The sequence below is a fragment of the Hevea brasiliensis genome, chromosome 16 (assembly GCF_030052815.1).
Source record: "Hevea brasiliensis isolate MT/VB/25A 57/8 chromosome 16, ASM3005281v1, whole genome shotgun sequence".
NCBI lineage: Eukaryota > Viridiplantae > Streptophyta > Magnoliopsida > Malpighiales > Euphorbiaceae > Hevea > Hevea brasiliensis.
In genome coordinates, this window is record NC_079508.1 from 55,101,888 (window position 1) to 55,125,359 (window position 23,472).

General features: G+C 31.5%; 3 protein-coding genes and 1 long non-coding RNA gene across 4 annotated transcripts; 1 reads left to right on the forward strand and 3 right to left on the reverse strand.

The window, feature by feature from the left end:
• Nucleotides 1–203: 203 nt before the first annotated feature.
• LOC110643667 (uncharacterized) lies at nucleotides 204–1,319 on the reverse strand. The gene is made up of 2 exons (XM_021796124.2): nucleotides 882–1,319; nucleotides 204–634 (listed from the first exon to the last, which is right to left on the reverse strand). Exons 1-2 carry the CDS (start codon nucleotides 894–896, stop codon nucleotides 407–409), a joined length of 243 nt encoding a protein of 80 aa, XP_021651816.2. The 5' UTR covers nucleotides 897–1,319; the 3' UTR covers nucleotides 204–406.
• A 530-nt stretch (nucleotides 1,320–1,849) lies between these two features.
• On the forward strand, nucleotides 1,850–2,567 carry LOC110643676 (splicing factor 3B subunit 6-like protein). The gene has a single exon (XM_058138269.1). The coding sequence runs from the start codon at nucleotides 1,974–1,976 to the stop codon at nucleotides 2,346–2,348; it is 375 nt and encodes a 124-aa protein (XP_057994252.1). The 5' UTR covers nucleotides 1,850–1,973; the 3' UTR covers nucleotides 2,349–2,567.
• Nucleotides 2,568–5,807: 3,240 nt separating this feature from the next.
• On the reverse strand, nucleotides 5,808–10,024 carry LOC131174521 (uncharacterized). Its single transcript, XR_009144858.1, has 2 exons — nucleotides 9,743–10,024; nucleotides 5,808–8,999 (listed from the first exon to the last, which is right to left on the reverse strand). It is a non-coding gene; the product is annotated as an uncharacterized LOC131174521 (long non-coding RNA).
• Nucleotides 10,025–11,513: 1,489 nt separating this feature from the next.
• On the reverse strand, nucleotides 11,514–13,699 carry LOC110643659 (early nodulin-like protein 18). The gene is made up of 2 exons (XM_021796115.2): nucleotides 13,397–13,699; nucleotides 11,514–12,138 (listed from the first exon to the last, which is right to left on the reverse strand). The coding sequence occupies exons 1-2, from the start codon at nucleotides 13,596–13,598 to the stop codon at nucleotides 11,648–11,650; spliced, it is 693 nt and encodes a 230-aa protein (XP_021651807.2). The 5' UTR covers nucleotides 13,599–13,699; the 3' UTR covers nucleotides 11,514–11,647.
• Between the last annotated feature and the right edge of the window lie 9,773 nt (nucleotides 13,700–23,472).

Genomic DNA, 23,472 nt, shown 5'->3' on the forward strand with positions numbered 1-23,472 from the left:
CTCTGCATGGCAATAAATAGTGGAAGGATTAGAAAGCAAGATGTCACATTATGTTGAAAATCTTTTCTGTTTATCCTCTGCTTTCTTTTTCTCTGTTCCAAAGCAGAATTCATATAGTTTGCTTTCCTTGCAAGGTCACACTCTACCATGTAATGATTCACATGCATTGACCAAGGGGATATGGATCGTTACAAGGTAAGTATGGTAGCGAGCAAGAAAGCTTTTTTTTTAGGATTTTTCTTGTATAAACTAGGTCCATAGTTTCATATGTGAACCAAGCCATTGATGTTGCAGCTTTTGAATTTCATTAGTCCATCTATTAAACCTAACTTAGACAAGAATTTTCCTATCTAGCAACGCTTTTCCTTTGTTCAAAGGCAGCATGAGTAAACCTAATGAGACTAAGTTATGCAAATAGAAACCTAGTAAACTGGAAACTTACCATGACCGAATCATCTTGTTGACTTGTAGCAGCAATCAACTCTCTTTCATTTCCAAGACTGGTATGTTTGATATTTGTCTTCTGCTGCTTCCTATTAGCTCGAGCTTGTGAAAAAACCATGGAATAATCGGTTGCTCCTGTTGCCTTGGAGTCCCACCCTCCAAATTGAGGAACAGACGTCCAGCCATTTTTCTGCAGAACAGAGAATTATCTGAAAAGTTCTTAGAAGTTTAAAGAGCCAATGACTTGCTATTCAAATATAATTCGATAAAAGGAATTAGCTTAGATGTATTTCCCATTTATATGCAATCTGTTTTTCGACTGAATCGACATTAAAATCCTTCTTGAGCTTGTTTTGGTTAATATCCCCTTGGTCATCAACGCATATTAACCAAATACAAGTTCAAGGATCCCTATTATGAAATTATGAATAGCTTACCTCCCGCTTTTCCATGGTGGACAAGGAAAGCAAGGAGAGGGGAAGGTTGAAATAATATGATTCTGATTACACAAATCTCTCACTATATGTTTTATTGTAAGGAATCTATCATTTTCTGCTCAGTAAAAGTTTATATATTGAGGATTACAACTTCTTTTCCTGCCAATAGAAATGTTTCTTTCTTCCTTTTTTTCCTCTTTTTATTTGCCAGTTAGATTTCTTACCCCTAAATAACATAATGAACCATAGATATATTTGCCCAAAACTGGTGTTGGTTAAGAGAGTGCTTGAATTAGTCTGGTTGGTGAAAACTTTTAGAAAAATTATGAAAGAAAATGTCAAATTTTAGATCATATATCTATCAGTAGTGTGGATGACTGGAGTTTTGGGTGGTTTTCCTGGTATGGTGCCTAAAGATTAGCATATGAATGCATTTCAAACTACATTTTTTTCCTTTTAAAATTAGTTGCTACTTTATTTAACTTTTTATGTGATATTCATATTCATTTTTTAAAAATATGTTGATTTATTTATTTATAATAATTTTTAAATTTATAAATTAAATTTATAAATTTTAAAAAATAAGTTAAAAATATTTAACTTTTTATTTTTAATGCTTAAAAATTATGTACTTACTAAATATTTTATTATATTATTATCATTTAATTTTTAAAATTTTATCATACATCTTATTTAATATTATTTTTAATTATAATTTTTAAAATTTTATTATAAATTTTATTTAGTATTATTTTTAATTATTTTAATAATTAATATATTTATAAATGATTTTTTATTAAATATATTAATTATTTATAAATAATTTAATTCAATATATAATTACTTAAAATTTTAAATATGTATAAGTCCATAAATTAAATTAATTTGGTCGTCGTGCTCCATTCCACCGTCTGGCCACCAGGGCACCGCCTTCGAAGATGATAAAATTATAAAATGACCCCCAGTCTGTCAACAAAAGCCCCTTAACAATCCTCGTATATAAGTCAAATTTACCAGCATTGTCTGAACCCAAAAGCTTCTGCCTCATTTTCTGAGCAGCTAGACACTGCGGATACTTCCTTCATAGTCGTAATGACCACTATCAATCTCCGCAAGGGCAATACCCGCCTTCCGCCGGAGGTGAACAGAGTCCTCTACGTACGAAACCTTCCCTTCAACATATCGAGCGAAGAGATGTACGATATTTTCGGCAAGTACGGGGCGATTCGCCAAATACGGATCGGCACTAACAAGGATACGCGAGGGACGGCCTTTGTAGTCTACGAGGATATCTACGACGCCAAAACGGCCGTGGATCACTTGTCGGGTTTCAACGTTGCAAATAGGTATTTGATCGTTTTGTACTATCAGCAGGCCAAGATGAGCAAGAAGTTTGATCAGAAGAAGAAGGAGGAGGAGATTGCTAAGATGCAGGAGAAATATGGGGTTTCTACAAAAGATAAGTAAACTCTTTAATTCGAATGAAAACAAACCTCATAAAATTTACTTCTGTATTTGGGAATTTTGTGGTTCTCTTCTTATTTGGTTAATGTAATGTATATTTTGTTATGGCCGGTATTGCTTTATCATCTACGTTCTTTTAATTTTAGGGTGTGATGTACTGTTTGTTATGAACTTGTACATTGTGAATGATATGTTAGTAATTGGAAAAGGTGTGATTGAATCTGTTTTTGAGCCCTAAGTCAATTAGACAGCAGGGTCTTTCTTTATTTTTTGGCCATCTGATGAGTTGCAATAGCTGAGATTGGTCTCCCCCTTTCTATTAGAAATCGTAAGCCTTTACTGGCTAGGAATCTTTTTGGGACAGGATTTCTTTGATGTTATGGAAGTTAGTTCTTTAATTAGTGACTTGGGTATGTTCTTGGTAACCAGGGCTCGGAAATGCTATCAACATGTATCAAGGTTTAAACCTAGGATAGCGTTTTTGCAATAGTGTGATCTGCGTGGTCATGTGCTTGGAGGTTCCCTGTTTCATCTGTCAATTTTAGTGAAAAATGTGTGATAGAGAGAGACACAACAAGGAAGGAGGGTTGGGGGGAAGTGGATGTAATGAAGCTTGGGAATTGATATCAATAATGTGATTTTTATCTAAATGTGAGCGGTCTTTAGTTGTAGGGAGAGAGAGAGAGAGAGAGAGAGAGAGAGAGAGAGAGAGAGAGAGAGAGAGGTAAAGATTTTTGCTTCCATTGGATCTTTCTGTCTGACATCAAACATTTCTATGGTAGACACGGATTTGGAACTTGAAATCACCGTAACTAAATGGATTGAATTTTAAACTGAGCAATGCAACTGAAAAGAGATATGGTGCATCTTTTGCTAATCGATTATTGGGGAAGTTGGTTGATGACCTTACATTTGCAAAATTGGTATGATGAGTTAACGATGATAGATTTTTATTAAGCGAAGATTTGGCCATACTGTTGCCTGTCAGGTTCTCTATGAGGGATAATCAAGTGTTTTCTGGTTAAGTAGAGGTGATGAATTGCAGTTCTATATGTTTACAATGGAAACAAATTACAAAAACAGAAGAAAAGTTATGAAGTTTTAGGAGCTTTGAAGTATATTTTGATTGTGTGCTTGTATTGACTATTCTTATTGAACTGATGTAATTTCAATTTGTCCTTGTGTAGCATAATTTAAAGAGCCGGAGAGAAAAAAAAAAAGTGAGGAAGCTGTATATCATGTCGATGGTAGGTTTAAGTTGGTAATTTTAAGCTTTTTTTTTATAATTATTTATTAGTGTTCCTAAAGTCAGTCTGGTCAATAAATCTTTCATTTGTTGGGCTTGATAAAAAAATAAAAAATAGAACTAACCACAATGATGAAGACTCGGCACCCTGCCGAGAGGAACAGGAATCGTCTTTTAACAAGTGAAATCAATCTCTTGAAAGTTTCTTTCTATTTTGTTGAGGTATGAGTTTACCATCAAGAAATGGTCAATTGGCACTTCAATAGCCTTTTCCTAATTATTACTTTCTCTGGTGTACTTGTAGAATTTGACATTGGTTAGCATTTGCAGACAGGGGTGGCTACCGTCTGGTTTCAAATCAGAATCGAAGTAAAATTGGTTTGGTTAAAATCGGGCTGAAATTAATCAAATCGAAATTGACTTTGAACCGGATTGAAACTATATTTCTGTAATTTTGTTCAAGTTCATATTTTTCAGAAATTGTGAATCGGTGATTCTGAATCGATTTGAACCGACGGTTTTAAAACCGGATCAAATTCACAGTTTAAATACAAAAGAATTCAATAAATATATCACTTTACTCTTAATTCATTTGTATAAATATTAAATTCTCTATATAATTATTCTCTATACTCTCTTTAATTTTTAATGCTCTTTTAGTTTTTTTTAAATTTTTTAAATAATTATTTTTTATACTTTTTTTAATTATTAATGTGCACTCAATTTTTTTATTTTATTATTTTATATGCTCATTTAAATTTTTACTACTATTTCAATTACTCTGTTATTATTTTATATCCTCAATAAAAATTCAATGCTCTTTATTTTAATTTTTTTTCTTTTATACTTTTTTAATTATCAAATTATCGTACAATGACAAGTAATAGAATTGAAAATTTAAATTTCTCTAAATTTCAAGATGATACATTAGTAAAATTAAGTTCATGTACTTTAATTTCTTTAAAAAATTTAATTTCATCTTTAATTTTTTAATTAAGTCTAAGTTATTTTTTATTGAATTTTTTTAAAGATAAGTTAATTTTATTTTTTTTATTTTATTTTGATTGGAAGATTTTTAAGAAAAATTAAAATATTTTAACAAATATAATTTAATTTTAAATCAATAATTTTTTTTATTTAAACAGTCTTTAAATTGCTCTCCAAACTGTCTTGAATTGTTTTTTTTTTTAATAGCCTTTCAAATTATTTTAAATTGGGGCTCGAATTGAAATTAGGTTTAGGAATTGTATTTTAAATTATCTTATAATGATTTGATCGAAGTTCATAATTTTATTAAATTTAAACCAACGATTCTTGAATTGTGGTCACCTTATAGTTGTATAAGCAAATCAAATGTCAGGCAACTTCTATTCCTTTCAAACTCAGGAAATGATACTTATATCTGACTTTAAGAATAGTAAAAGGAATTGGCATTTGCGAAATGCCGCCATTATTAGCTTTTATTTTGTGGTTATCTGGAAAAGACGAAATGTTTTAGTCTTTAATAATATACTACTTGGTTTTTTCTAAGAAATTCTCTCCAGAGCTTCGATTTTTTTGGAAGAATTTTCAGTGTCTCAACTTGTTGAACCTTGCCAAATTACATTCAGCATCAACGCCAACCATCTTGGCTACGTCCAAATTGCTCCTCGTATCAAATTTAATTTTGATGTTGCTATTTGTAAATGGAGACAAATGGGGGCTGTTGCTGCCATAGTTGAAATTTATGAGGTCATCTCATTGCTTGGTTTTATAAAAGGATTTTGGGAGTCACATATCCTCTAACTTTTGAATCCCTTGCTTGTAAGGAAGTTATCTTACTAGCAAAGAACAAATCCTTTCTTCATATATGTGTGGAAGTTGATGCTCAAATGGTCATTTCAGGCATTTTTCATGATATTTCTTTATTCGTTGTTGATTTTGTTAACGTTAATTTTATCCATGTTAATCGTCATTTAATGTGGTAACCCATAGTTTAGCCCAAAGAATGCTCCATGATACTGATTTTGCTTGTAATCCTTTACAGCAAACCAATTTTGTTCTTCTCTCTATAGTTTAACGAAACCCTCATTCCTAGTTGGGAAAAACAATGTCAAAAGAGGGGTGCCTAGTACTTGACGGCAAGGTGAAAGATCAGTACTCAATTGAAGATTCAAGTAAAACCCAGAAAAAGCTTTAGGAAGTTGCTCAGCCATAATATCCATAACTTCAAGAGATTACCTACCAAGATAATAATCCATAAGGACATGGAATATGATGAGTTTATGTTTCATCTTTAAATCAACCAGAGATACAAATTCTGATCACCTGCTTCCCTATTTGTGGGGACATCACAGCATAAACTTTCTGCTTCTCTACGGTCTTATTTAAATCCTGGTCTCTCCCTGAGGTTCCCATAACAAAGGGCACTCCGACTTTAATGTAAAATAAAGAGATAAGAAGTCAACAAAGTGTACATAATCAACATGTGTAAGACCTATAAATAGTTCTAAAAGCCACTCCATCAACATTGCTGTTCTTGTCCATCTTCAAATATTGTTGTTTAAAACCGTCTAGCCAGAGGTTTGGGTTCTCAGCAAAGGCAATTACCACATACAACGCAAGAGAACGAATAAAAGAAAAAGAGAGAGAGAGAAGGAAAATAAAGTCAGTTTAGTGTTTCATTTTGACATAAACGGTTAGTAAAATATTTCCTTCAGCAAATTAGAGAAATCCAATTCAAGCATGGAAAATACTAAATTTTAAAAGTGAAATCCAACTCATGTTTGGAAAAGGACTAGTAATGATGCATGCATATAAAGGACTCTCCTGCATCAAATTTAACATCTCAGTCTGCGCGTGTGTGTGGAGATTTGGGCATTCACCATGGCTTTCTCACTGGGAAACTCTTTTGCTGCGTTAGATGATGAAAAGGCATTGAAACTGGTCTAAGCCGCTAGTGATGAAGTCAGTAATTCAACTGAGAGACGTCCAATTAAAATATGCAATTTGTAAAAATAATATACATAAACAAATATAAATTAACTAGGAGATTGCTTGGAAAATATTAATAAATTATTACAATTAAATTATAATAATTTTCGTCTATTTTTCATTAACTGAATCTATTTATAATAATTTCACTGTCAATACTTATAAATACATCTCTTTCAATGTATGTCACCAAATAATAATTTAGTAGCTCGTCTCCCATTCTATTACAAAGTGAACGTTTAATTATATTCATTGCAGAAAAAGCTTTTTCCATTGTGGCTGTAGCAACTGGCAAGATTAATGCTAATTTGATTAACAAACATACCGAAGGAAAAATAATATGCTTTCTTGTAGCAACTATTTTCTCAGCAAGACCTCCAATTTCACTCACTTCATAAAATTTCTTATTCATACGCATATCAAAGACAAAGTTCTCAAGTTAAGATTCAAGTTCAATTAGAGTAATTAGAGAAAATTCACATGGATAAAATTTTGCGAGTTGAATCAATTTGTCTGTATCGAATGTAGAAAATGAGTCCTTAAGATCAAGACATGTCATGCGTAAAAGCAAATTTGTATTCACTTCATCAAATCAATTATTAAGTTCTTGAAACTGCATATCAATCACAGAATAAAACATCTCAACACAATAGTGATGAAGATTTGTCATTTCTTCACTCTTACGCCTTAATCTCCCTTTAGCTACATAGACATCCTTTATATTTAATACAGCTATATCATATTTACCATAAAATTCCAATAACTCAAGTAACAAAGATTCCTAACCATTTCTCTTATCACTTGCAAATTATATTTTGAGACTTTAACCAGATTCATAACATTTACAATATCTTGAGCCCTCCTCTGTAAAACTTGTGATAACTCATATGTGATTCCCAAAACCTTTTTCATAAGATGCAACACAAAGACAAATTTAAATCGATTGTTAATATCTAGCAGATCGATTGCTTCAGCCCTTTGTAGATCATCACTACCATTTTCTCCAATATACTCAAGAACATCAATGACAAAAGAAAATAAATGCATCAAATTAATAAGTGTACCATAATGAGAACTCCGATGAGTATCTTCCGGTCTCTTCAATGCCATTTTTTTATTTAGACATTGTCCAGTTTTTATTTCACTTTTTGCAATTCCTTCAAACACTTTCTCTATTTGCTTTTCTCGAAGCATATTCCTACATTTACAAGAACCTTCAATAATATTGACCAAACGAGTAACAATATTGAAAAAAGAACCTATACTTGAATGCTTTTTAGCAACAACAATAAGTGTGAGTTGAAATTGATGAGCAAAACAATGAATATAATAAGCACTAGAATTTTCCTTCAAAATCAAACTTTTAAGGCCATTAAATTCACCTTGCATATTACTAGCTCCATCATAGCCTTGACCTCTCAAACTACATATATTCAAGCCATAAGTAGAGAGCAAAGACTTAATACCTTTTTTAAGAGAAGCTGCACTTATATAATGGACATGCACAAGACCAATAAATCTTTTAATGACACATCCAAATTCATTGTCATATCATATGACAACTCCCATTTGCTCTTTAATTGATACATCTCGACATTCATCAACTAAAATAGAGAGCAAATCATCTCCCAAAACTATAATGAAAGCCTTTGTCTTTTTGAATATCAAGAGATGTAAGTTTGAGATTGTCAGCAGTATTCTTCAACACAACATTATTAATTTCTTTATTACATAAAGCCAGAACTTTTAATAATTCAAGAAAATTTCCTTGATTTAAATAATTTTCAAACTCATCATTCCCCCAAAAAGCCAATCATTGCATTAAGATATAACGAAGATATATAATTGATGCATTTAACCTACAACGATACACAATTTTTTACTATTCTAATTGTTTTAAAAAAGAAACTCCAACGTGTTGAGCTTGGTTCATCAAATCTTTACAAGCTAACCGACATTTATTATGATCTCTATTATAGTCTTCTACATGTTCTCTCAATCTTTCTTTCTTTCGCCAATTAGTAAAACCTTTGGATACAAAAGCATCATGACCTCTTTCACTATGCCTAGTTGGAAAAAGATAACAATATAAATAATATACAACATCTTTTTTAATTCTATATTCTAACCAACTACTAAATTCATCAAACTAAGATGCAATAAATCTCCGTTTTTAAGTTCCATCTACCTTTTGAGGAAATTTATAATGGCGTGGTTGACATGAACCTTTACGTAAGTAAACTCTACATACCTGATTCCTAATATCAGGTGGATAGCTCATTATGTTAGGTTGTAGTCCTGAATCAGAAGGAATATTTTCTATATCGACCTCAACTTCCTCAGAAATCACCTGCTTACGTGGTGTTGGTTGAACAGGTTGATTGATTGATAATGAGTCTGCAGTGTTTGATTTTCTTTTAAAAATCGCGCCATGTCTATAAAAATAAAAAACAGTTAATATTTATATAAAATTGAGAAAACAATATTAATGCAACTATGAAATAAATTTTATCAAATAAAATATATAAAAGATTTATATAGAAAAGAGATAACAATATCAATTATTACAATGAGTAATTTTTATTATTAAACTAAAGGACAAGGATATTTTACAATTTTTACCTTTCTTTTATAGTAAAGATTTCAAGATTGGACATACATTATAAATAATTAATGAAATATCCAGTTAAGTCTTATGATTTCTTTGATATATTCATTTTAAATGTATACTTTTTTTGTTAATTAAATTTTGATTACAGTTCAAAACTTTAAATTCATGCTCTATCTAATATTTTCCATAAAACAATAGCAGATAATATTAATACATCTATTTATTTATAAATGTCTATTTTTAAGTATCAACTCATAATAAAATAATAAATGAAATGATAGATTTTCTAATGCATTATTATCTTTTCTTTAATTGAATTACTTGGAAAAAGAATTGCCCAACTAGAATTGTCAAACAATAATTAACCAATAAAAATAAAAATTAATATTAATTATAATAAAAAATAAATAAATTTTCAGATTTGCTATATATTATTCTATGGCCTCCTTCTTTGATTGATTATACAAAAAATATATATATAAAATAAGAAAAAAAAAATTTATGCAAAAAAAAGACAAAAATTAAATAAATAAAAGAGTTAAAGTGAGTTTAGGAGTTAAGACTTACATATAGAGCTAGCCAAATGATTCAAGAAATTGTGAAGTAGAAAGAAGGAAGAAGCGAGGTGAGGTCAAAGAGAGAAATAACAAAGAAGATGATTTCCTTTGTGGCAGAGCAGTGGAGAAATGAGTGATGCAACTGTTTTAAAAAAATTTTAGGGTTAGGAAGTGAAATTACTAATATACTCTCAAATTTTTTAAAAATTTCAGGGGGCTTAGTGCCTCTCTTGGTTTAGTGTTGCCTCCGTCCCTGAGTAGAAAGTAGAAAGAAGGAAGGAGTGAGGTGAGGTAAAAGAGAGAAATAGCCAAGAGATGATTTCCTTTGTCGGCAGACCAGTGAAAAAATAGTGATGCAGCTGTTTTAAAAAATTTTTAGAGTTAAAAAGTGAAATTACTGATATACCCTCAAACTTTTTGAAAATATCAAGCCGGCCCAGTGTCCCCCTTGGTCAAGTGTTGCCTCCGTCCCTGGAAGCCACCACTACCAAGGTTCCTGAGACCGAGAGGAAGATTGTTAAGAAGCCTGCTAAAAAGCCTACAAAGAAGCCTCTAGTTCTTCCTGATAATATTTTGAAGAGGGACTATGTTTTTCGGAAGCCTAAAAACAAGGATGAAGTCCAGTTTCAGGGTAACAACAACGACAGCAGCAAGTTCTCTAATTCAGAGAAGAAGAAACGTCAAGCACAAGCGAATCGTGAGGGAAAGAATCAAAAAAGTCCTCGAATTGAGGGTCACAATCCTAATCAGAGGCAATTTGCTGGCAACTTTGTGGGTGCAGTTATGAAGGCTACACATACTCTCAACGTTGATGATCCCTTACAGTTTCCTTCCGTTAGAAAGAAATAGAGTTCATACCCACATCAATCCCCATTTTCTCCAACTAAAGCTTGTGTTTGTAGTTTATAGTTTCCCAAATGGCCACTTATGGTAAATCAATCATACATAATGTAGCAGAAACCATTACTGAATTCCTTATTTATGTTGAAATTTCTTTCCTACAATCAAATATGAAATTACCATATAAAAAAAATGGCTTTTAAATAAGGCATTATCAGATTGACTAAGTGTGTATGGTCTTCTTTTTTCTTGTTTTGTCTAGCAAGAATACACGCCAAACCATCAGGGAACCAACAGAAGCAGATTGCAGAATGATCTCCTCCTCCAGGATCAAAACCTGTTGATTAGAGAATGAAGGATGTTAAATCAACTGAGCATTCCACAAAAGCTTGCTTATATAGACTCTTTAATGATGGAGTGAACCCTTGGCCATGTCTCGTCTGCAAATTTGATGCAGGAGTTTGTAGAACAACCACCTCTGAACCCATCGCAGATGCTGGCTTCATTAGGGACTTTCATGCATCAGGTCAGGAATTTACCTCTTCTCAGGAATAATGCAGGAGGACAAGGACTTTTTCGATCAACCACCCACCACCACCTCCACTACCGAGATGCCTATACTACTAAAATGTGACCTCTGCATACACTTTTCCACGCATAAGGGTACTGTCCCTGTCTATACGCTTAACATCATCAATTCACTGGAAGAATTGCAGCTGCAGATCATCAAGGTTCTCATCCCTGCTCCTCTGTTTGCCTTCTGGAATTAGAGGGTCTATTGATGATCCGAGCCATCAGCCTATTGGAGATGAAACAAAGATACAGGCCTTGACCTCAAACTTGTAAATTATTCTTGTTTTTATCTTATTTTTCTCCTCTAGTTCTATAGGAAAACTCTTAGTTGAACTATAAATTATTTTCTATACTCAAACAATCAGAAATTAAAAAAAATAAATATATATTGTATTGTATAAGATGATAATCATTTGTAAATAATTAATTAAGATACATAGGTATCAAAAGAAAATATAAATAAAATGAATTAAAATATAACACCTCACAACAGCAACACCCATCAAAACAAGCAAACAATCCCAAACAAAAGCAAAATCCCATTCAATTTCATGCTTATGATGTCCAAATATAACGAAATAGATCCCGAATCCACCTTATCATCGTCGCTTACATCTTGAGGATGATCGAAATTGGCTGGTACAATAGTATCTGGTACGGAATCAGCACCATTGACATCAGGACTATTTGGCGCCGGAGCCTGATCCTCAGGACTTTTGAGACTTTCCGGCAAACCTTGACCGTGAGTGACATTAATTTGGAAACGTTGACCACTCTTGCATTGATCACCATCATAATCTCCAGAGAAGAAATAAGTGATTCCTTCCTTTAATAGAGGAACAGCCACAGTGACTCCATGAGTGTCAGTGTTTGAAGGATCAGTGGCTGACCATTCTATGGTATCATTGTCTACAGCATTGTCATAATCACAAAACTTGTATGTTGTCAAATTGTAGGTTTGAACAACAGAATGATTGTTATTGGTGTTGAAAACTGCATTAACATCAAATTAAAAAAAAAAAAAAAAAAACCCAAATTAACTCAACTTAATCCATGACTATTCAATCATTTTCTAGTGCTAAAGGATCATTATTGTCAAAACAAATTAAAAAAGAAAAAATCCATCTTTTATCAAATGGGTATGTGCACATGAGATTACTGAAATGTTAATAATATATTGAGAAATTATTTGCTTTAAGAGCATTTTGCAATGAGTAGAGGAATGGAAGGAAGTAGCAGAACTGTACGGCTACGAAAACCAGGAGAAATAGTTAATATATATTAAAAAAATCAGGTTTTTTAAATAAATAAATATATTTAATAAAGTACAATATATAAAAAAATTGAAAAAAAAAATCTAATATTTTGGCCGAGAAACCAATGATAGAGTGGCACGTTAGACTGAAAACGGCGGTGGCAAGTGAAATATTTATCAGCTTGGGTTCTGCCAGCCACTTGTCAGCGAGCATTTTCATTTTCATACTTTTCTGCTATTGTCCAGGGGACCACGCCGACTCAACCTTTTTTTTTTTAATATTTTAAATTTTTTACAGTTAATTTTTCTAAAATTTTTAATAAACGAGTAAAAAATATAATAAATAAATTAATAATTCAATAATTGAGTATAATTTTATAATTTAAAAATTAAATTATGATATCTTTTTAAAAAAAATGCAAAAAATAAAAAGGAAAAATACAATAACAAGGGTAGTAATCAAATTAGTTGGCAGTTCAGTCGGCGACATCATGCACTACATCTCACCTTTTTTTTTTTAATTTATATTTCTTGTTAATGTCCTTTTTGAGCAGAGCTTTCTCACTTACAACCATGCAGGATCTGTGCTTCTATACTGTGTGATGAAACTCCATCAGTCCTTCAAATTCATTAATTGAATTCAACTAGAAAATTGGGAGTTCAAAAAAAAAAAAAAGAAACTAAAAAAAGGAGATATTTGATCAGAAACTTGTGGAAGGGGTCATCATTGTCTCTGTTCTCAACTTTAATTTTCATCATTTGTTTAATTACCAAAATTGCAGAAAAATTTAATAAATCAGATTAATATAACATGAACAAATCAACAGATGAAAAAAGGAAAATCAGGCAACAAATCTATCGGTTCATGTAAATTTCAGTCAGAGATCAGATGACTCGGGTATGAGAGAGACTTATACGAATGAACTCATCAAACATTTATGAGGAACCCCATTAATGGAAAAAGAAAGACAGAAAGAAATGAAATTTAGAGCTTACTGAGGAAATCTCCCAATCCGAAGTTCTTGGAATCAGCCCATTTCTGGTAATTTACAGTAGGCTTTTCAGTATTGTCATACCAACCCAAGGAATCACCCACTGTGTAGTTTTTGTAAGCTTCAACAGATCCTGAAACACAAAGAAGACAATACAAGGGAAGAACTACAGAGCCTGCTAATCTTCTGTATCTTGTCTGTTCCATCGATTTCTCGAGGTGTGTGATCTTTGCAGATATGGAAAACTGTTGATTTTTCCTATTCTGAGGAATAAAGGCAATGGCAATGGAGCTGTTATATGCCTCTACTTTTATATCTAAAATTCAGGCCATTCTTTTCCATCAAATTACCGGTTGTTTGTACGTGGTTTAAATATATTTTAATAGATATAAATCGTGATTCGACTAAAAAATTATGTCATCTTTAATTGCTATCACCGATTTTGTTAGGATGTGGGATAATAAAAATTTATTAGGTATATTTATTATATATATATATTATTTTTTATAATCATATAAAATTTATTATTTACATATATTACAGAGAAGATTTATTTTTTTTTATAAAAAAATAAATATTATTTTTTACTACTATCAGTATATCTAATAATTAATCATAGGATAAAATAAAATATATAATAAAATTTTAAAATTAATTTAGAATAATATTATAATATATTTAATTAAATTAATTTATAAATATAATATTTATAAATATTAAAATAAAAAATCAATTCTCTCAAAGCTTATTTTTTAATTTATAAATTTAAAAATAATTATAAATAAATATATAAAATTATTTTTAAAATTTTTAAATTGATTTGATTTATTTATAAATTATATTAATTTAATAAAAATTTAATAAACTAAAGAATAGTTAATGAATAAAAAAAAGTACAAATTTTATTATATGTAAATAATGAGATTTATTGAGTTGCCTACCATTATTGCATTTTTATTTCTTCTGTTGCATCCAGTTCAGAGAAGTGGTTGTGTATCACTGAACTCATCATTGAAGCCCATGATTTTTATGCATGCATATAATTCAAGTAGGTAGGAGATTATAATTACATTATCTTTTCCCACTTAAAAATCAACTAATTAAGTAACTAACCATATAGATTAGGGGAAATAATAAGATTTTTTTTTTCAATCTTTAGATTAAATTATTACTTTATAAATTAAAATTAGCATCAAACCTAATTTTTTTTATTTCTTTAAATTAATTATTTGAGTGTTAAAGGATTTAAAATTAGGTTTTAAGTTTTAAAACATCATTGTGATTCTCAATTAGATGAACTAGAAAGCACTCAATAATTGAATTTTGAAAATATATAATCACATGTTCAGTGGATGAACTTTCTCACTTTTTGTTATTAGAAATTATTGAATTGGCCAATTAGGTAATTAATTGTTGTTTACCTAATACAACAATATTCACTTTCATTTGAAAATTAGAATTTTATAAAAATTTAATTTAAGTATTTTTTTTATAAATTCTTAAAAAATTTCACTTCAAAAAAATGAAAATAATATAATTATATGATAATTAAATTGAATTTTTTTTATTGCAAATGACTTTTTTTAAAATTATGTCTAATGATTTTAAGTGTGTTTTTTTTTTATTAAATTCAACTAAGATTTCAGTTTGTAAGTAAGGTATAATCTCAATTTTTTTATATTTTATTTTAGTTGAAATTTATGTTATTTGATTTCTATTACAATTTAAACATATCATTTTATAATTTAAAAGATAGTTTTAAATTTATTAAATTATAACTGAAAATTGAAAAAAGTTTTAGAATATACAATATCTAATTTAATTATTAAAAATAACTAAATAATTATTTACTATGTTTTTAAACACAATATATAGGATAAATAATTATTTATTCGTGTTAACGAGGGATAGTCTGATTAGTTTTTTTATACTTTAAAATTTTTTAAATTATGTTTTATATTATTAAATGAGTTATAGTTGATAAAAATAATAAAATAATTATTAAAATATTTTGAATAATGTTCATAATAAAAATGGTTTACGTATTTAAAGAAAAAATATTTTTTATAAATTAAAAAAATGGATTTGGTTAGTTATATTCATGTTTTTTATATGGAAGATTAAATTGATAACATAAATTTAATATAATACAAAAAAAAATCGATAATATCAATAAAAAACTTTTTTTATTTTTTTAGGAGAAAAAATATTATTAAAAATATATTTTAAAAAATGTTGTTTTAATTACATTTATTTATTTAGGAAATGTAGATGGTAAATTATACTGATAGTATAAATTTAAGAGTATATAATAATAAAATATTTAAATTTTATTTTATAACATAAAATCTTAAATTAAAAAATTTAAGTATTATAAAATTTTTTTTGTAGTTTTTAATAGCTGATTTTTATATTATTTATATTAACGTAATATTTATTAAATTAAAAAATTATATTTTTATGAATTAATAGTTTAAATAAATAGATTATGAATTGTTAATATATGAATATGTAATATTTGAAATTATAAATAAATAAAAAATAAAAATAACTTATTTTCTTGTTAAATATTAAGTTAATAGAAAAAAATATAATTTTTAATTTAATAAATTTCATATTAATAAAATAATTTAAAAATTAATTAATAAATATAAAAAATTTTATTGTTACATTAATCTAAATTAATCTAAGTTGGAATATGGTTATGTAATTTACCCGAAGTGTATAGATAGGCACACGCAATCCCTTGATGCGAAGCGTGAGAAGAAAGGCAGTGTCGGTGGACACATGGCACGTGATCATAGCTTTGATGTCACTGCCATCGCACCTTTCCATAACTTCCATTCATTCTTCTATTTATGGCTTTATCCTTCTTATTCTTTTATTTTCCTATTTTTTTTTATTTTTTATATTTGAATTTTATATATTTATAAATTTTTGAATTTAAAAATAATTATTTCAATTGTTTCAAATTTTAGTTAAAATAATTAATTAACAAAATTATTATATGAAAATCAAAGTCAGTTATAACATTTGTTTGGAAAATTTTTTTCCTGCCAATACATATAAAATTTCATTGATAAAAAAGGCTTGCTTAGCCCATTATAGAGAAATTATAAATGCATGTATATAGCTTAATCCATGGCTCCCAACTCAATACAACATAAAGATCAGTTCCCTTGCAGAAAACCTAATCCGAAAACTCAATTCAACCATCACCATAAGGCAATTGAGATTTCACCAAAAATTGAATAGTCAAGCTAATAACGGCACCAAAGATGGAGAAAACTCTAAAATTAGGGAAGTTGAAAAACCAAGTGTAAAAGTAGAGTGAAGCTCTTAAAAACAACTCAACTTACAACTCAAGGGAACAAATTTCCATTGAGACAGGATCCCTCCTTCAGAGATTCATTAAGCGACAAGCAGATCTATATAGGCTCTAATGGCCACTTAATAGACTAGGTGACTATAGATGGCACTGGAAACATCACACAGATATACCAACCCTAAAAAGTATACTCAGTAAACACAAACACAAGGATTAAAATTGCATTAGCAATCCATTCTTTGCCAAAGCTTAGGGAAAATAGAAGAAGTGCATGCTATTGGAAAGACAGCTGTTAGCTGCCACTTATTTTACATTTATTTACGGCATTTGTTTAGGAATTTTTGTGTGCATATCTGTTCTTACCTTTTGTTGTATGATTCTGATACAATTTTGGTAGTTTAGCTTGATTAGGAACCTATTTGTTAGCTGTAATTTTTATATATATCTTTGATTTCTGGGGCAATAAACATCAGAATTCTTATTCCAAAATTTCTTAGTTCTTTTACATGGTATCAGAGCCATGGCTGATGAAAAGAAAAATAAGAGTTCTAGATCAGGGAAGAAAACCTCTAGTTCTTACACACTGAATTCAAATAACAACCCAGGTAACTTGATTACCCAAGTTCAATTGAAGGGCAAGAATTACGAAGAATAGGTGCGAGCTATGCGAACTGCATTGCGGGCCAAAAAGAAATATGGTTTTATTGATGGATCTGTCAAGCAACCAGCAAATGACTCACTGGAACTCGAAGATTGGTGGACAGTTAACTCTATGCTGGTTTCTTGGGTGTTTAACACCATTAAACCGACGCTTCGCTCGACCATCTCTCACATGGATAACGTAAAGGATCTGTGGGAGGATATTAAACAGAGGTTCTTGATTGGGAATGGTCCACGAATGCAGCAACTAAGATCGAGTCTGGCGAATTGTAGGCAGAAAGGTCAACCGATCGTGTCCTATTTCGGAAGACTCAAAACGTTATGAGATGAAATAAACAACTATAATCAGATACCAGTATGTATCTATGCAGGCTGCAGATGCAATCTTACCATTGAATTGGAAAGAAAGCGTGAAGAAGAGAGAGTTCATCAGTTTTTGATGGGCTTGGATGAAAAATGATACGGAGCAGTGCGCTCTAATATTTTGAGCACTGAACCCTTGCCCAATTTGAATCGTGCCTATGCTATGATTGTTTAGCAAGAGCGGGTGCGAACTATGACACGAACCAAGGAAGAAAGAGGCAATCCTATGAGTTTTGCAATTCGATCAGGTAGTCGAAATTCAGGGGGGGGATAAAGACAAATCCTTAGTTTGTTCTAATTGCAACTGAGACGGACATGATGCTGAAAGTTGTTTCTAGCTAATAGGTTATCCAGAATGTTGGGTTAATAGATCACGTGGAACTTTTGCTGGACGAAGAGGAGGTCAAAAGCGTGGCAATGGAGCAAGACGTAGCAAGGGAGGAGTTGCTCGTGCCAACGCCACACAAGCAACTGGAGTTGATGGTGGGCGTGAAATTGTGACAGATTTAGATCGAAAGTGTCTTAGTGGATTAAATGAAGAGTAGTGGGCTGTTTTGCTGGGCATGTTGAACTCTTGTCAGAATGGTGGCAATGAGAGGCTGACAGGTACGCAGAGGATATTTCCTTGGATTATTGACATAGGAGCTTCCCATCATATGACAGGAACGTTGGCATTTTTGAGTAAATTGCGTGACATTGTGCCATGCTCAGTCGGGTTACCTAATGGAGAAAAGACCTTTGCGGTGAAAGAAGGAACTGTGTTGCTTGGAGGAGACTTGAAATTGCAACGAGTCCTTTATGTGCCAAATTTGAATTGCAATTTGATCTCTGTATCACAACTACTTAATGATTCAAATTTGGTTATTCAACTCACTAACAAAATTTGTGCTATACAGGACCTAAATTCGAGGAACCTGATTGGAGTGGGTGAACAACGCGAGGGGCTGTTCTTTCTCAAGGGAGTGACATCGGTACATGCTTGCAAGGTAGCTGATGTGGGGTCTTTTGAGCTTTGGCTTAAGAGAATGGATCATCCTTCTTATAAGGTGATAGAGTTAATTCCAGAAGCTGGTAGCATAGTTAGAAAAACTAATAAAACTTGTGAAGTTTGTTTTAGAGCAAAGCAAACAAGAGAGATTTTCTTTTCTAGTGACAATAAAGCTGATGGTTATTTTGAATTGATACATTGTGATTTGTGAGGACCTTATAGAGTCCCAACTTCTTATGGAGCAATTTACTTCTTAACAATTGTTGATGATTACTCTCGTGCTATTTGGATATATTTGCTGAATGGAAAACAAGAAATAGCTTGTGTTCTTAAGAAATTTATTGTGATGGTTAAACGCCAATTTGAAAAAAATGTGAAAATTGTCAGAAGTGATAACGGAAGTGAATTTATGTGCTTGAAAGAATATTTTGATGAACAAAGGATGTTGCATCAGACTTCCTGTGTATGAACACCTCAACAAAATGGCCGAGTGGAAAGAAAACATCGCCATATTCTTAATGTGGCAAGAGCCTTGCGTTTCCAAGCAAGTTTACCCATAGAATTTTGGGGAGAATGTGTACTTGCAGCCGGGTATTTGATTAATAGGACTCCATCTATGTTATTAAATGGTAAAACCCCATATGAGATGCTCTTTGGGAAAGTACCTTCTTACAAACACATTCAGGTTTTCGGTTGTTTGTGCTATGCGCATAATCTGAATCGGGATAAAGATAAATTTGGTAGTAGAAGTCGTAGATGTGTTTTTGTTGGGTATCCATTTGAAAAGAAGGGATGGAGATTGTATGATTTGGAAACTAAAGAACACTTTGTATCAAGAGACGTGGTATTCGCTGAAACAGAATTTCCATATGCAAATGAGTAAACAATGGGTGATAAACTCATTAAAAATGGAGTTGAGGAGTTGGGTGATGAAGTTGATGGTTTAGAGAACAACTTGGGAAAGGAGCACGATGAAAGTGTGGGTAGAGAAAGTGAGGTGAATCCTGAAACGGAAGAATTGATCCATGAAAACAGTGAGGGAGTGGATAGAGGTGAAGTTGTTGAAGAGCAACTAGGTAGGAGACAAAGAGCCAAGTAACCTAGTGTTCGTTTGAAGGATTATGAGACAAACGCCATCAAAACAAGCCCCTCGATATGCTCACCTTCCCAATCTGATTCCTCAGGTACGCCTTACTCTATAGCACATTATGTGGGTTATGATAAATTCTCTGCACAACACCGATGTTTTTTGGTGGCTATTACTACAGGACATAAACCAAGCTCTTATGCAGAAGCAGTTAAGGATGAACGATGGAGAGTGGTTATGAGAAAAGAAATACAGGCTTTGGAGGATAATGGTACATGGACAGTTGAAAATCTACTATTTGGGAAGAAAGCAATAGGAAGCAAGTGGGTATACAAAATTAAATACAATTCTGATGGAAGTGTTGAACGATATAAGGCGCGGTTAGTGATATTGGGAAATAATCAAGTTGAAGGCATAAATTATCAGGAGACTTTTGCTCCTACAGCAAAAATAGTTACTATTCGCACCTTTCTTGCCGTTGTAGCTGCAAAGAATTGGGAACTCCATCAGATGGATGTCCAAAATGCTTTCTTACATGGTGATTTGGAGGAAGAGGTTTACATGAAGATGCCGCCTGGATTTGCTTCTCAATCACCAGAGAAGGTCTGTAAACTCTGAAAATCTCTATACGGTTTGCCGCAAGCACCTAGATGTTGGTTTGCGAAATTGACTGCATCTCTGAAAGCTTATGGATTTTAGCAATCATATTCAGATTACTCTTTGTTCACTTTTCGAGCTGGGACTGTTCAATTGAATGTGCTTATTTATGTGGATGACCTTATTATCTCCAGCAATGATGTTTACGCTGTACAAAAATTCAAGAACTATTTGAGTCGTTGCTTTCATATGAAAGACTTGGGGAAGCTGAAATTTTTCTTAGGGATTGAAGTAGCCAGAAACTCGAATGGTATTTTCTTGTGTCAACATAAGTATGTGTTGGATGTAATTTCAGAAGTTGGATTACTGGGTTGCAAGCCGGCTAAAACTCCTCTTGAACAAAATCACAAGCTGGCCCTTACCGAGAGTGATGATATGGATGACCTCGCCAAGATAGGCGTGGGTGGACGGCTTATTTATCTAACAATAACTCGGCCCGAGTTGTCTTATTGTGTGCATATTCTTGCTCAGTTCATGCAACAACTGAAGAAAGCTCATTGGGAGGCAGCTGTTAGAGTTGTGCATTATTTGAAAGGAAATCCAGGTCAGGGTATACTACTGCATGCCAATTGTGATCTCAAATTGTCTGCTTATTGTGATTCTAGTTGGGCTAGCTATCCTTTGACGAGACGGTCTTTGACCGGTTATTTTGTTCTTTTGGGTGAATCCCCTATCTCATGGAAGACTAAAAAGCAACAGATAGTGTCTCGCTCATCCGCTGAAGCTGAATATCGATCTATGAGTACTACAACTTATGAACTTAAATGGTTGAAAGGATTATTGAATTCTCTTGGTGTGGCGCATACTGAACCTATGAATTTGTATTGTGATAGTCAGGCAGCTCTGCATATAGCTGCTAATCCTGTCTATCATGAACGTACTAAGCATATTGAAGTGGACTGTCATTTTATCCGTGATGAGATATTGAATGGTAACATTCGAACAGATTATGTACGTAGTTCAATGCAACTGCGGATATCTTCACAAAGGCATTGGAAAGGATCAGTTTGACTTTCTTCTTCGTAAGTTGGGCATTCGAGATCTCCATGCTCCAACTTGAGGGGGAGTATTGGAAAGGCAGCTGTTAGCTGCCACTTATTTTGCATTTATTTAGGGCATTTGTTTAGGAATTTTTGTATGCATATCTGTTCTTACCTTTTGTTGTATGATTCTGATACAATTTTGGTAGTTTAGCTTGATTAGGAACTTATTTGTTAGCTGTAATTTTTATATATATCTTTGATTTCTGGGGTAATAAACATCAGAATTCTTATTCCAAATTTTCTTAGTTCTTTTACACATGCAAACCTCTTGGCTCAAATAGACGCCAGATTAACGCAGCAAGCCAGCAAAAAATAAACCCAAAGTAATAAGAATAAGAGATTAAGGCAAGGCTTTCTCTACATTGAAACTCTGATCTGCTTAGAACCATTAACCAAAAACCTATCTACAGCCTCCCAAAGGTAGAAGAGAGCAACCCGCAACTAGAAGGAGGGATGGAGAGCCACCCCTATTCCCTAAAGGCAAGGGCAATCGCTGCTTGGCAATAAAAAGGCTTGAAAGCTCAAAGAAGAAAGGACTTTGTTAAGAGGAAATTTCGCTCTTAAAACAAGGGATAGAATAATGTATTTGTATGGAAATTCGTACATTAATTTTATGATTTAATATATATTATCTCAAAGTTAAATCTCTTATTTCTAAATTTTATAAAAATTATTAAGATAAATTACGTATCCTTTTATTGGGTGAGAGTGATTCATCTTATAAAAGTGCATTCAATTAAATCAATGGGGATAAATTGCCTCTCATGATTTGGTTGTTAATTACTGATGAATGAGAGAGAATCATAGAGTCAAGCTAACGAGGGTAAGGTACTTGGATAAATTTTTGGCATTTCTTTTGCAAAGGTGAAACGAAACCTCAATGATCAACTATAAATACTAAATTAGATTTCAATTTCAACATGTATAATGATGAAGGATGGAATTTTTGTAACTATTTATAGGTCTAGAAAGCCTTTATGTAAAATTTGAACAGGTGGATAACTCTTCTTTACACGAAATTTGATAGAGAACAATGGAGTATTTTGGTTAAATTTTACGAAAAATTATAAATTTATAAAATTTTTATAAGATGATCATAAAATTTTATTAAATTATTTTATTTTTTTATAATAAAATAATTTTAAGCATAGAATATATCCTATTTAATAATAGCATAAAAATGATTATGGAGATAGGTTGGAGGTGAGGATTGCTCCTTCATCTCTACCCCACGTAAGTTTACGATAAGACAGTTAATATATAAAGCAGGGTGAATTATATTGCGACGACTTTTTTAGTTTTTATTTTAATTTATTATTATATAATGTAAATTTATTTATTAAAAAATAAAATATAAGTTTTAAATATAAATTTTAATTATAATTTTAATAATATATTTATATTTTTATTAAAATTATAATATTTAAATATATAAAAATAAATTATATTTTCATAAAAAATAAATATATTATTGAACGAGATGGCTTACGTAGATCGAGTTTGATACTTTTCCCATTCCTAATCAAGCGTACAGCCTGACCGGCTTGACGAGACACAACATGACAAATAATGACAGCTGTCCTGAGACTATCATTTGTCTTTTTTCTCAGGCCAAAAGAGATGGAGCTTCCCCAACAACTGCAAGCCTGCCAACCTAAATTGATAAGGAAAGTAATGATGAAGATGAGAGCAAGTATTTTTTGTTTACCTCGTTTCTGTGCGTTACAGGTCTGGACATACAAGTGAGTGAAAAATAAAAAGAAAGGTGGTAATAAAAATAAAGCCTAAATTAAAACTTAAACTGAGGCCCATAATACTGGGTCAATGTCCAAATTGACAGTTGTGTTCTAACACTGACCATCACTTAATTATTGATACTTGGATAAACAAAAGGAAATGCATAATGTCTGAGAATTCAGATTCCTGAAACATCAAAATCCAAGGCACATGGAGA